General features: G+C 49.5%; 1 protein-coding gene across 3 annotated transcripts in view; it reads right to left on the bottom strand.

Moving 5' to 3' along the window:
• TBRG1 (transforming growth factor beta regulator 1) overlaps positions 1-15,186 on the bottom strand; it is a 176,525-nt gene that overhangs the window by 79,947 nt on the left and 81,392 nt on the right. For all 3 annotated transcript variants that reach the window (XM_075606833.1, XM_075606832.1, XM_075606834.1), the window contains 2 exons: positions 6,089-6,306; positions 5,114-5,253 (listed from right to left, as the gene is read on the bottom strand). In XM_075606833.1, the coding sequence (XP_075462948.1) occupies positions 5,114-5,253; positions 6,089-6,306 (358 nt within the window). The remainder of the gene's footprint in view (positions 1-5,113; positions 5,254-6,088; positions 6,307-15,186) is intronic.

Raw genomic sequence — 15,186 nt, 5'->3', positions numbered from 1 at the left:
GGGAGGGGGGGGCGGATGGCCCGATGGGAGGGGGGGCGGATGGCCGATGGGAGGGGGGGGGGCGGATGGCCCGATGGGAGGGGGGGCGGATGGCCCGATGGGAGGGGTGACAGATGGCCCTGCAGGGGCCTGAGGCAGACAGGCATGGAAGGGGCTGGCTACCGAAAGGGGGAGGAGTGGAAGCGCTGAGGAGGGGAAGTTGCTGAGAGGCGGGGGAGGAGCGACGGCACTGCTCAGAGAGCCGGTAGCGGGGTAATCTCCCCCAACAACATGAACCTGCCTCCGGCTTTTTTTTTTTGAAGTGAAACTTCTTTAGTGGGACCTATTCTCATGGGGCAAAACTGGAGCGAAGGAGACGAAAATGAAACGGAAGTGACGTGACTCCCCCTCCCCCCCCACGCCTGCTGTGACATGCGGCGGTGGCGATAGCCACCGGCGCCGCTCCTAACGGCGACCACAACCCCCCCCCCCAACACCCACTCCCCCCACCCGCTGTGACAAGCGGCGGCGATAGCTGCCGGCGCCGCTCCTAACGGCCGCCGTTACCCCTAGACGTGCGCAGAGCTTCCGGTACTGTGGGTGTACCAAGATGGCGGAAGCCCCGCAAGTCCTCCGGCTGTGAGAGGAGGAGACGCTGCTCAGCTTCTCTCCTCCCTCTTGCTTCCCCTTCCCCGAGTCCCTCTGACTGAGTGCCGCCGGTGCTGGAGGAGGAGAGGAACCCCGGGATCATGACGGCCGCTGCGCTGTCAGCATGTGCCGCGCATGCGCGCACAGACGTTATCGTGCGCTCCTGGCTCCTGCTCGGGTAACGTGGGAAGCGGGGGGTTTGAGCGCGCCGCTTCCCACGCTACGGCGGGCCCGGTGTGGCCGCGTCTCAACCTTACCCCACCCCTCTCCCCCCAATTACCCCCTCTATTCCTCCCCCCACACCCCCCCACCGGCATTATGGTGTTCTTCCCCGGGGTGGGGGGCCGTCACACTCACATGGGCCTCCTCGCCGTATGTGCCGTCCTCAGTGCCGATACCCGGCACTGCGGGGCAACACAACCTGTGCCCATCCCTCCTCCTACCACACTGCTCTGCCGCCGTGCTCGCAGGTGCAGGGGGTGATCGGAGGTGCAGGTGAGGAGGTGAAGGGGGGTGATGTGAGGAGGTGAATGGGGTGATGTGAGGAGGTGAAGGGGGGTGATGTGAGGAGGTGAAGGGGGGGTGTGGTGAGGAGGTGAAGGGGGGGTGATGTGAGGAGGTGAAGGGGGGTGATGTGAGGAGGTGAAGGGGGGTGATGTGAGATGCAGGGGGGGTGATGTGAGGTGCAGGGGGGGTGATGTGAGGTGGGGTGATGTGAGGTGGAGGGGGGTGATGTGAGGTGCAGGGGGGTGATGTAAGGTGCAGTGAGGTGATGTGAGGTGCAGGGGGTGATGTGAGGTGCAGGGGGGTGATGTAAGGTGCAGGGAGGTGAGGGAGGTGATGTGAGGTGCAGGAGGGTGATGCGAGGTGCAGGAGGGTGATGCGAGGTGCAGGGGGGTGATGCGAGGTGCAGGGGGGTGATGCGAGGTGCAGGGGGGTGATGCGAGGTGCAGGGGGGTGATGCGAGGTGCAGGGGGGTGATGCGAGGTGCAGGGGGGGATGCGAGGTGCAGGGGGGGATGCGAGGTGCAGGGGGGGATGCGAGGTGCAGGGGGGGATGCGAGGTGCAGGGGGGGATGCGAGGTGCAGGGGGGGATGCGAGGTGCAGGGGGGTGATGCGAGGTGCAGGGGCATATGCGAGGTGCAGGGGCATATGCGAGGTGCAGGATGGGTGCGCATACATCACACACGCACACACACAGTCACACGCACACACACACAGTCACACGCACACACACACAGTCACACGCACACGCACACGCACACACGCACACAGTCACGCACGCACACACAGTCACACGCGCACACACACACAGTCACACGCGCACACAGTCACACGCGCACACACACACAGTCACACGCGCACACACACACAGTCACACGCGCACACACACACAGTCACACGCGCACACACACACAGTCACACGCGCACACACACAGTCACACGCGCACACACACAGTCACACGCACGAGGAATTCACGCTTAGTGCAAATAGCAAATACAGGGGATGTGTGCCGAGCACGCACATTCTAAGTCCAAATTTATTTGCGTTTTGTCAAAGAAATTGTATTTTGATTTTTAATTAAAACATCACAAACACAATTTCTGTGACAAAAGTCAAAGAAGTTTCACTTACTATGCGCGTGCACAGCACACACAGCTTTTTTTTTTTTTTCTCCAGCGCGAGTGCGGGAAAAACAGCAGCGCGAGCGGGGGAAATTTAAAAAACACACGTGTGCTGCTTGGGCCAATATTTACTCGCCCGGGAGTTAAATCCACACGCCCCGGGCGTGTAAATGTATATAATTGTCGAACACTGTGTATATATATATATATATATATATATATAAGACTTGCCTAAGACATGCAGATGAGCATACAGCTATATTTGCATATTTGCTTTCCTGTGGAGGGTTTTTGTCACTTTTTTTACTCACCATAACTTAACTCAGTATTATGGTTTAGCCTATCCCATAGCCTCTCTTGCATTCCCAGTAAAATCAACCCCACACTGATGAGACCCATCAAGGTCGAAACAGCTGTCTGTGGGTGGTTTTCTGGGTATGCACCTTAACCCTGGCTGTGCTCAAAGCTGTGACCATGCAGCAAGCTTAAGCCTATAGGGAACCATGTTAAAAATGGTTATTGAGGCAAAAAGTGACACTGTGTGCTCATTTGCATGTCATTTCCCAGAATCCCTTGCTGCAGTGGAAGTGCTGTATGCTGGGTGATAATGGGGAAAGGCGGGGTTGCAGACCTGCCTAAGACATGCAGATGAGCATACAGCTATATTTGCATATATATATATATACACACACACACATACATATATGCAATGGAATAAGGATTAATTAATTCTGAGCTACTCTCCTTTTCTGCTGCTGCACTGACAGTTCTCATTTTTATAGTTATATAAATATATATAAATATATATAGTTGCCAGGTGTCCGGTATTGAACCGGACTGTTTGGACACTCTGTTCAGTAAAAAATGAGAGGTACTGGAATACTGGACATGTATGTGTCCAATATTACCTCCCTGACATAGTGACGTGATACCATTGAGACCAGTATTTTTTGGAGAAGCCACCTGGCAATCCTATATGTGACACACACACACACACACACACACACACACACACACACACACACACACACACACACGTTTGTCCCATGAAAAATTGTTAGTCCAAATAACAAAGGTATCACCTAATACTGAAGAACTGATATATTCTGCAGTGTGTGTGTGTATTTCCAGAATCCCCATCTGTGCATTTTAAGTGAAACTTTTGTCTTAGTGTGCATGTGTATGTATTTTGTCTTTTGCGTTAGTGTGTATGTGTGCGTCGTTCAGTCAGTGTGTGTATGTTTACGTCAGTCAGTCAGTGTGTGTGTGTGTGTGCGCGTCAGCCAGTGTGTGTGGCAGTCAGTCTGGTGTTGCCCCCCCCTCTCTCTTGACTGTGCCCCCCCCCCCCGTCTCCCCGCAGAGGAATGGGGAGACTGTGTTTGTCCTGACTGTTCCCCCGTGTCACACACACACACACACACACACACACACACACACCCCCCACACTGGAGGAGAGTGTGAGCCGCGACCGGCACTACCTGACCGCCCCCCCCCCCTTCCCTCATCTCCCGTCCCGCACGGACAACGGGAGAGAGGGGTTAGAGCGCCAGACAATCGGGGTAAAGGTGGGTGAAAGCGCCGGACAAACGGTGTAGGGGGGGGGGGGGGAGGAAGAGCGCCGGACAACCAGGGGGGGGAAGTGCGCCGGACAACCAGGGGAAGAGCGCCGGACAATCGGGGGAGGGGGAAGAGCGCCGGACAATCGGGGGAAGAGCGCCGGACAATCGGGGTAAAGGTGGGTGAAAGCGCCGGACAAACGGGGCAAGGGGGGGGGGGAGGAAGAGCGCTGGACAACCAGGGGGGGGGGGGGGCGGAAGAGCGCCAGACAACCAGGGGAAGAGCGCCGGACAATCGGGGGATGGGGAAGAGCGCCGGACAATCGGGGGATGGGGAAGAGCGCTGGACAATCGGGGGAGGGGGAAGAGCGCCGGACAATCGGGGAGGAGCGCCGGACAAGCAGGGGAGGGGGAAGAGCGCCGGACAATCGGGGGAGGGGGATAGCGCCGGACAATCGGGGTAAAGGTGGGTGAAAGTGCCGGACAAGGGGGGGAGAGGGAAGAGCGCTAGACTACCGGGGGAGGGGGAAGAGCGCCAGACAACCGGGGGAGGGGGAGATTGCCGGACAACCCTGGGAGGAGGGGGGGGGGGGGGAGCGCCTCAAGGGAGCGCGCACCTCCTACACAGGGCGGGCAGACTGGAGAAGCCACTAGGATAGACACACAGTCACAGATGAGAAGTAATGGCTGCTTCTCCTCCTGTGCAGATCGGGAGCGCGCGCTTCATTGGAACAAATATGAATATTCATATGCGTTCCAATGAATGAGGAAACTGACAGGAACCTCCCAGAAAAGAGAGAAATAAATCAGGCTACACTAATAAATTTTCGTTTTAAATCACATGTAAACGGATTGATCAGCAGCTTTTATACTAACTAGGTAAGTTAGGATTACATTGAGGAATATATTGAAGTAAAAAAAAACACTAAAAAAAAAAAATCGCCAGCAAGGACTGATGCTTTAAAGTACGCTATCCTCTCATAATTGTATTTCTGTTACTTGGCTAGATGCTACTAAATCCTACCTACTTGGGTTTATATGCTACCTTTCAATCGCAGAAGAGATTTGTGAAGTTTCAAAATATCAGTCAACACTATTAACCTGTAGTTATTGGGTCATTAAAATGTCACAATTTCCAAATGTTATGCAATACAAAGAATTATGCATATTTCTTCATATGAAGCACAGAGGTGAACTAATACTGCAATATTACATGTTATAAATTAGTTTGTTTAATTGGAAAACACAATGCAAAAAAACTTGGAATTCAGTGTTCAAAAAGATTTTTTTCACAAATAACCAACCTCGCCAAGACTATAAATCGTCAGTCCACCTAAAATGATTGGAAAAACAGGCCTTCCAGATGGGTCTAATGGAATAGGTTGAACCCACTTTCTAGTTGTTCCTTCTGGAATTCTTTTCTTCTTAAAGGTCTTCTTCATAACTAAAAAATACAAATCTGAGTTTAATAATTAAGGATGAGAGGATAAGGCTAATTTGGAAGGAATAGTTTTTAATGTATGCAAAAACTTAAAATCATAAAAAAGTTTTAAAATGAACCATTTTTTTATCATTTTGAATGTAACTACTTGTAGATATAGTACATTATGGTCCATCTCGACTAATAATGTGCTGCATAAAAAAAGGTTTAACATGTCTGAATTAAAAACTACTAATTACATTTAGAGAGATAACATGTGCTTAAGTTAGAAGTGTGCAGTAATTATTTATAGTTTTATGTATTTTTAATACATCTATAAATAAACACACACACACACACACACACACACACACACACACACACACACACACACACACACACACACTTACTTTTGCAAGTGACAAGTATACGAAATTCCAAGTCAACAAATTAGTTATAAATTGAGCCAATTTGTTACTCTGGACTCTAAATATGAAGAGCGTGCACTAACACAGTTGCATTAAAAAATTGGCTTTTTTTCTGTCTAAATGCGACATAATTATAAGCTGTCATAGTTCATGTGAGAACAGTTGAAATAAATATATTTAGATTTATATTAAAAATTAATTTTTTAGTTTGATGAGACCATTGCAGAGTCTATACAAGATTTTCTATAAATGCTGCCAGTGGCAGTCGTCAATCCGCTTTTACGGATTTTACACACAATCTGCACACGTTTATCCATTCAGCTGCCTGTAAAGAAAAACGTACACTTGCTCACAACTTGTATGGACTATTTACATACTTTAAATCCTGTATTGTTCAGCTATTCTGTCATTCTAAGAGTTATGTTACTTGCCTTCTGACTTGTTTTCTTTTCCTTTTTCTCTTTTCTCTTTTTTTATTTTTTTACACATACTTTCATCAACAACATTTGATAAACACAAATCAAGATGCCCTTCATTAATTCCTGTGATCTCCGAAATCCCATAGCCAAGAGCCAAATTAGAATTATTAGGTGTTGCTGTGTCTTCTTCACTTATAGTTTGCAGCTGTAGTATTCTTTTTAATAAAAACCTAAAGGAGATATTAAAAAAACAAAAACATTTAAACCATGCAGTAGTTAAAGCTTACTAGGCTCCATACCCCCACAGGTGTTCTTGTATATGGTGCAAGCTCCCCCACAGAGAAAGGACCGTGAGGTCCGAAACGTCACTTTTACCTGTGGTTACCCCCTGATGCTTGTGTTGCTTCATTAAATCTAATCATTTGAATTGGTGAGTGCTGCGGATCTTTTGAGTTAGGAGCCTATTTATTTCTGTTGCTGGATGGTGATCCTGGCTGCACAGCGAGCACCACGACTGACCAGATAAGTTGATTTCCTTTTTATTTCCCCTTTTGAGTGCCCTTGAACATTTCTGATATTTATTTATTATATTTATTTATTATATATATATATATATTATATATATATATATATATATATATATATATATATATATATATATATATATATATACATATACACACATATACACACATATACATATACACACACACACACACACACACTAGCTGATATACCCGGTGTTGACCGGGATAAAATTTTCCCGCTCCCCCCCCCTCCTTTCACGTCTCCATTCCCCCCCCTTCACAGCTCAGATTTCCCCACCCCCTTCACAGTTCCGATTTCCCCCCCTTCACATCTCCAATTCTTCCCCCCCTCCCCGCCTTCATAGCTCGGTGGCGGCGGGTCACTAGGGGGTGGGGGTGGCCGGTAGGGTTGGGATTTCCCCCCCCCCCTTCACAGCTACGCGGCATCTGCCTGGGTGGGCGGGTTGGAATCCCCCCCCCCTTCAGAGGTTAGCGGCGGTGGCTCACCTTTGGTTAGTGGTTTTCTCCACCCCCCCTTCAGAGCTCGGCAGCAGTGTGTCACTTTTGATTCTCCCCCCCCCCCCCCCAGTCGCAGGCGGGAGGGTTGTGCGGCTCACTGCAGGTGGGTTAGTGACAGGGTGCGACGGCACACTGCGGGTATCTCTGCGGCGGCTGACTTTGGGTGCGGTATGTATTGTATGTCTTTATTTATATAGCGCCATTAATGTACATAGCGCTTCAGGGGGTGTGACAGGGGGGGTGGCGGCAGCAGACTTACTGTGGGGCGGGGTGTCCACTGCGGTGGCGGGCGGGTGCAGGGTCGTCAACAGAAAGCATGGGGCCCAAGACAAATGAAAGGAGAAGGGCCACCCCCTCCCCCCCTCCAACCCATAGCGCACCTACCAGGGAAAAAGATTTTTTAGCACACAACTTGAACGTAGGTGTTTTCTTCTTGTCATACCGAAAAAAAGATTACAATGCAACCTGTTTCTTTTTATATTTTCCACAAAAGACAGGTGACTGGGTGGGTGCGCGGGTGGGTGACTATGAGTGGGTGCGCAGGTGGGTGACTGAGTGACTGGAAGGCAGGAGCGGGGGGGTGAAAGGCAAGAGTGGGGGGGGGGGTGAAGGCAAGAGTGGGGGGGGGTGAAGGCAAGAGTGGGGGGGGTGAAGGCAAGAGTGGGGGGTGAAAGGCAAGAGTGGGGGGGGTGAAAGGCAAGAGTGGGGGGGTGAAAGGCAGAAGCGGGGGGGTAAAAGGCAGGAGCGGGGGGGAGGTGAAAGGCAGGAGCGGGGGGGAGTTGAAAGGCAGGAGCGGGGGGAGGTGAAAGGCAGGAGCGGGGGGGAGGTGAAAGGCAGGAGGGGGGGTGAAAGGCAAGAGCGTGGGGGGTGAAAGGCAAGAGCGGGGGGGTGAAAGGCAAGAGCGGGGGGGTGAAAGGCAAGAGCGGGGGGGGTGAAAGGCAAGAGCGGGGGGGGTGAAAGGCAAGAGCGGGGGGGTGAAAGGAGAGAGCGGGGGGGTGAAAGGAGAGAGCGGGGGGGTGAAAGGCAGGAGCAGGGGGGTGAAAGGCAAGAGCGGGGGGGTGAAAGGCAAGAGCGGGGGGGTGAAAGGCAAGAGCAGGAAGGGTGAAAGGCAAGAGCGGGGGGGGTGAAAGGCAAGAGCGGGAAGGGTGAAAGGCAAGAGCGGGGGGGGTGAAAGGCAAGAGCAGGGGGGTGAAAGGCAAGAGCGGGGGGGTGAAAGGCAAGAGCGGGGGGGGTGAAAGGCAAGAGCGGGGGGGTGAAAGGCAAGAGCGGGGGGGTGAAAGGCAAGAGCGGGGGGGTGAAAGGCAAGAGCGGGGGGCGGTGAAAGGCAAGAGCAGAGGGGGTGAAAGGCAGAAGCGGGGGGGTGAAAGGTAGGAGCGGGGGTTGGTGAAAGGAAAGGCAGGAGCGGGGGGGTGAAAGGCAGGAGCGGGGGGGTGAAAGGCAGGAGCGGGGGGGTGAAAGGCAGGAGCGGGGGGGGGTGAAAGGCAGGAGCGGGGGGGTGAAAGGCAGGAGCGGGGGGGTGAAAGGCAGGAGCGGCGGGTGAAAGGCAGGAGCGGAGGGGGGTGAAAGGCAGGAGCGGGGGGGTGAAAGGCAGGAGCGGAGGGGGGTGAAAGGCAGGAGCGGGGGGGGTGAAAGGCAGGAGCGGGCCTGCGTGCTAGAGGCGACGGCCTGGAGTGTGCGGCGTGCGGGTGATGTGTGCTGCAGGGAGAGAGGCAACGGCCGGAAGTGTATGCGGCGTGCGTGCGGGAGGCGGCAAGGAGAGAGGCGACGGCCGGAAGTGTATGCGGCGTGCGGGCGGGAGAGAGGCGGCAGGGAGAGAGACGACGGTTGGGCGTGATAGCGGTTGGAGATGCGACTGCTTGGAGTGGTGGTGTGAGGGACTGGTGATGTGGGGGGCCGGTGGCAGTGTATGTGAGGCGGCGGTGAAAGGGGCTAATGGTGCGGTTCGAAGGGGGTGGTAATGCGGGTGTGAGGGACTGATCCAGCGGGGGTGCGGATGGAGGTTGCGGCACGGGTGTAGGGTGTGGCTGGTGGGTTTCAGCGCCAGATGGCGTGCCGGGTGTGAGGTGCGGCTGGGGGGGTTGCAGGGGCGCTCGGTGAGGAGGAGAATCTGCGGCTGCACTGCGCTCACAGGGGCACGCGGTGTAGCCGTGGAGGGTGGGACACACGGGGGAGGGGGTATATATACACACACATACACACATATATACACACACACACACACACACACACACACAATTAGTAGTGCTAGTGAGTGAATAGTAGTGCTAAAATGTGCAAATTAATTCTATATATGTGTAATGTAAAAGAAGGATTAAATACGTGTAACAAGTGAATGTGAGCATCAAATATTTATAGCATAGGAACAGTCTGTACGGAATAGGCAAAGCTTCTGTGTGGTCAAGCCTGACCAAATGTAAGCAGAGAACAAGAAGAAAGAAGTGCCAGTTCTGTATAGTATACAAATATATGTAAAGTTTATTAAATGACCACAGTAGTCAAAAGGACTAGTGGTTGACTGGTGTGATTAAAAAGCAATCATATGTCTAATATAAGCAGATAGCAGCAATAAGCAAGTGGGATATAGAAGGGGATATGGAGGGGAATGTCCCTTCTCAATGGTGATGTGGGTGTGCTGTTGACAGACCTGTTAAATCTGTTGAAGCACGGAATATATCTCCTCAACGTGCGGTCCGGTTCAACTGGTGTTGTTCTGATGTTGTAAAATCAATTCCCTCCTGTGGCACAAAATCACTTCCCGCGTGTCAGACCTCAGTTTGAGGTGAGGCTTCCTGCGTGAGTCCTTGCAGCGGCACCGGAGGTGTTTGTAGAAAAGGGTGCCTCTATACCCAGGTGTAGAGCAACAAGTATTACTAGTTGCTTCGCACAGAACGTGCCCGCGTCACTGCGTTGCTACATGATGACGTCCAACGCGTTTCGTCACTCTTTCGGTCAACAGCACACCCACATCACCATTGAGAAGGGACACTCTAGTGGGTGTTTATTGTTCCTCACTGGGCTAACACCAGCCACATGGACTGTTACTGACATTCACCATTCCTGTTGTTGGCCATCTTTCCCCCATGACATCTTGCTTGCTTGCTCCATATCCCCTTCTATATGCCACTTGCTGCTATCTGCTTATATTAGACATATGATTGCTTTTTAATCACACCAGTCAACCACTAGTTGCAGCTACTGCATGACATTGGGCACTATTGCTAAGCCTGCTGTCTACAAGCACTCCTAAATCCTTCTCCATCAAGGATTCACCCAATATATCTCCATTTAATTTGTAAGTCGCCTTTTTATTCTTGCATCCCAAATGCATAACCTTACATTTATCTGTATTAAACCTCATTTGCCATTTACCTGCCCAGGTTTCCAGTCTCTCCAAGTCCTTCTGAAGAGAAATTACATCCTGCTCTGATTCTATTACCTTACACAATTTAGTATCATCAGCAAAGATGGAGACTTTGCTCTCGATCCCAACCTCAAGGTCATTAATAAACAAGTTTAAAAGCAGGGGTCCCAGTACCGATCCCTGAGGTACTCCACTCACGACTTTAGCCCAACCTGAAAAAGTTCCATTTATGACAACCCTCTGTTGTCTGTCCTTTAACCAGTTTTCAATACAAGTGCATATATTATTACTGAGTCCAATTTTCTTTATTTTGTACACCAACCTCTTGTGTGAAACCGTATCAGAAGCCTTTGCAAAATCTAAGTAGACCACATCAACTGCATTACCCTGGTCTAAATTCCTACTTACCTCCTCAAAGAAACAAATAAGGTTAGTTTGGCAAGATCTATCCTTCATAAATCCATGCTGACTATTACTAATAATTTTGTTTTCCATTAAGTATTCCTGAATGTTATCCTGTATTAAACCTTCAAGTAGTTTCCCTACTATTGAAGTCAGGCTTACAGGTCTGTAATTTCCCAGTTGTAATCTAGCTCCCTTTTTAAATATAGGCACCACATCTGCTTTACGCCAATCTTGTGGTACTGAGCCTGTGAAAATGGAGTCCTTGAATATTAAATATAATGGTTTGGCTATTACTGAGCTTAACTCCTTGAGAACTCTTGGATGTATGCCATCGGGGCCAGGTGCCTTATTTACTTTAATAATTTCAAGTCGCTTATGAATTTATTCCTCAGTTAACCAATCGTTCATTAATATGGAGGTTGTGGCTTCCTCCTGCGGCACTACTATTGAACTTGATTCTTCCCTGGTAAACACAAAGGCAAAGAATTTGCTTAATACCTCTGCTTTTTCCTTATCTCCAATAATCTGCCTACCCATCTCACACTGAAAGGGTCCTATATATTCTTTTCTCATTTTTTTGTTATTAAGGTACTTAAAGAACTTTTTAGGGTTGACCTTACTTTCTATTGCAATCCTTTTTTCATTATCCATTTTTGCTCATTTGATTGCCCTTTTGCAATTTTTGTTACATTCCTTATAATTCTGATACGATGTCTCTGTCCCTTCTAACTTAAAGAATCTAAACGCCTTCCTCTTCTTGTCCATTTCCTCCCCTACCTGTTTATTTAGCCACATTGGTTTTGACTTATTTCTTTTATACTTATTACCCAAGGGTATACACTGATAAGTGTGCTTTTCTAACAATGTTTTAAAGACTGCCCATTTATCTTCTACATTTTTCCCTGCAAAAACATCATCCCATTGTATTACTACTAGATTAGACCTCAGTTTATTAAAATCTGCCTTTCTAAAGTTTAAGGTTTTTGTTGAACCCAAGAAATCTATTTTTTGATCATTTATTTCAAATGAGACCATGTTATGATCACTGTTACCCAAATGTTCCAGGACTTGAATATTTGTTATTACTTCTACATTGTTTGATATGACCAAATCCAGTATTGCCCTTCTCCTGGTTGGTTCCTCAATAATTTGGGTCATATAATTGTCTTTAAGCACTCCCAAAAACCTATTTCCTTTTGTTGTAACGCTAATCTCAATGCCCCAGTCTATGTCTGGATAATTAAAATCCCCCATTATGCAAACATGACCCAGTTTTGATGCCTTCTCCATTTGCAAAAGTATTTTAGCTTCCTCAATCTCACAGATATTTGGTGGTTTATAGCATATTACCACAAATATTTTCTTAATACTTTTACCTCCACTGCTAATTTCTATCCACAAGGTCTCTACATTTTCATCATTCCCTTCATAGACATCATCCCTTACAATAGGTTTTAGATCCGGTTTAACATATAGACATACTCCACCTCCCCCTTCTATTTGTTTGATCCTTCCGAAAAAGAGAATAACCCTCTCCCTGCGGTAGCGCATGGCACTGGTAGTATTTCAGAAAATACTACCTTGGAGGTCCTTGCCTTAAGCTTTTGGCCTAGATCCCTGTAATCATTTATACATACAATAGGCTCGGATGGTAGCCAAACGAGAGCAAAAAATATGCAAATAAATGCACAAACCAGCGCACTGCCCAGGGAGACAGGTGTATAAAAATAGAAAAATATTTATTGTCTATCACACATGACAAACAAGGAGGTGTGGACCCTTCTACGCGTTTCACACAACACGGTGCTTTATCAAGGAGTATAGTACAATGCACTGGGGAAACCTTATATACTCTACCTAATGTAAATCTCACAAATCAAAATTTGCGCCAAAAAACGGGTGTGTGTGACGTCACTACCGCATTCATGCACGCTCCTGCAAGTGTGCATGTCTTCTAGGTGTCTTTAAGTACCTCCTAGGTAACGGCCCTTAATGACGTCACCATCCAATCGTCTCCTCGACGCTGGAGTCGAGTGAGAGACACACACCCTCTTCCCTCAAGCAGAACGAGACCCAATGCGCACTGTCAGTGCAGATGAATGCCAAGATCAGAGTGGTACTGTTCCCCGACTGCCCCCAGCCTCACCAGAGTATATCCACGGGGGAAACCCAGTCTACTCCAACCTAACCAGACCCCTCTGCCTCTCTTAATCAGGGGAGCAGCCCCACTGCAACCCCCCCCCCCCCCCCTTTATCTCTCTCTCCACTCCATTGGAATAAACAGTGGTAGGAGAAGTGAATACCACACTATGGCGCAAAAATACACATAATGAACCCCCATTAGTGTTGGGGTCCCCCTTGTGCATACAAAAGACACCTATAGGTAAATACAAACAAATATAAACAGAGCTATTTCATATATTAAACACAAAAGCTTCTATGTTCATGATGACATTGAAAAAAAGGAAAACAAACTCTGAGTATGACAAAATAGATTAAAAACAAATACAGGCATACCCCGTTTTACGTACACCCGCTTTACGTACACTCACAAGTACGTACATTTACTTTTAGCTGCAGCATACCCCTGTGTACGTACGCGTGCGTCGCGAGTACGGACACCAGGGGGCGGTGTGCGCACCTCAACACTCCTGCAACCTCCTTCATGCTTGTCTTCATTATGGAGCGCTCGATCTCCCTGTTCCCTCTGCCCTCCCATCTGTCTCTGTTCCCCCTCCCATCTGTCTCCGTTCCCCCTCCCATCTGTCTCCGTCCCCCCTCCCATCTGTCTCCGTTCCCCCTCCCATCTGTCTCCGTTCCCCCTGCACTCCCGCTCCATAAAGCAGCAGCTAAACCAATGATTCCGCCCGTGACTCTGCTTCCTCCTTCTTCCCCCTCCTCCCTCCTCAGAGCTCTGCGAAGCTTTGCATGTGATGTGAATTACGGAGCAACAGAAGATCTTCTGCTGCAATCTTTGCGTGTGTGTGTGTGTGTGTGTGTGTGTGTGTGACACTGAGTGTGTGTGTGTGTGTGTGTGTGTGTGTGTGTGTGTGTGTGACAGTGTGTGTGACAGTGTGTGTGACAGTGTGTGTGACAGTGTGTGTGACAGTGTGTGTGACAGTGTGTATGACAGTGTGTATGACAGTGTGTGTGACAGTGTGTGTGACAGTGTGTGTGTTTGTGTGTGACACTGAGTGAGTGTGACACTGAGTGAGTGTGTGTGTGTGTGTGTGTGTGTGTGTGTGTGTGTGTGTGTGTGTGTGTGTGTGTGTGTGTGTGTGTGTGTGTGTGTGTGTGTGTGTGACAATGTGTGTGTGTGACAATGTGTGACTGAGTGACTGTGTGTGACTGAGTGACAGTGTGTGACTGAGTGACAGTGTGTGACTGAGTGACAGTGTGTGACTGAGTGACAGTGTGTGACTGAGTGACAGTGTGTGACTGAGTGACAGTGTGTGACTGAGTGACAGTGTGTGACTGAGTGACAGTGTGTGACTGAGTGACAGTGTGTGACTGAGTGACAGTGTGTGACTGAGTGACAGTGTGTGACTGAGTGACAGTGTGTGACTGAGTGACAGTGTGTGACTGAGTGACAGTGTGTGACTGAGTGACTGAGTGACAGTGTGTGACTGAGTGACAGTGTGTGACTGAGTGACTGTGTGTGTGACTGAGTGACTGTGTGTGTGACTGAGTGACTGTGTGTGTGACTGAGTGACTGTGTGTGTGACTGAGTGACTGTGTGTGTGACTGTGTGACTGTGCGTGTGACTGAATGTGTGTGTGTGTGACTGAATGCGTGTGTATGTGACTGAGTGTGTGTGTGCGTGTGTGTGTGACTGAGTGCGTGTGTGTGTGTGACTGAGTGCGTGTGTGTGTGTGACTGAGTGCGTGTGTGTGTGTGACTGAGTGCGTGTGTGTGTGACTGAGTGCGTGTGTATGTGACTGCGTGCGTGTGTGTGTGACTGCGTGCGTGTGTGTGTGACTGCGTGCGTGTGTGTGTGACTGAGTGCGTGTGACTGAATGCGTGTGTATGTGACTGAGTGTGTGTGTGCGTGTGTGTGTGACTGAGTGCGTGTGTGTGTGATTGAGTGCGTGTGTGTGTGTCTGAGTGTGTGTGTGTGACTGAGTGCGTGTGCGTGTGACTGAATGCGTGTGTATGTGACTGAGTGCGTGTGTGTGTGACTGCGTGCGTGTGTGTGTGACTGCGTGCGTGTGTGTGTGACTGAGTGCGTGTGACTGAATGCGTGTGTGTGACTGAGTGTGTGTGTGCGTGTGTGTGTGACTGAGTGCGTGTGTGTGTGA

Source organism: Ascaphus truei, chromosome 7, assembly GCF_040206685.1.
Source record: "Ascaphus truei isolate aAscTru1 chromosome 7, aAscTru1.hap1, whole genome shotgun sequence".
Taxonomy (NCBI): Eukaryota; Metazoa; Chordata; class Amphibia; order Anura; family Ascaphidae; genus Ascaphus; species Ascaphus truei.
The sequence above is the reverse complement of the archived record's forward strand: the minus strand, read 5'-3'. Positions and strand labels throughout refer to the sequence as shown.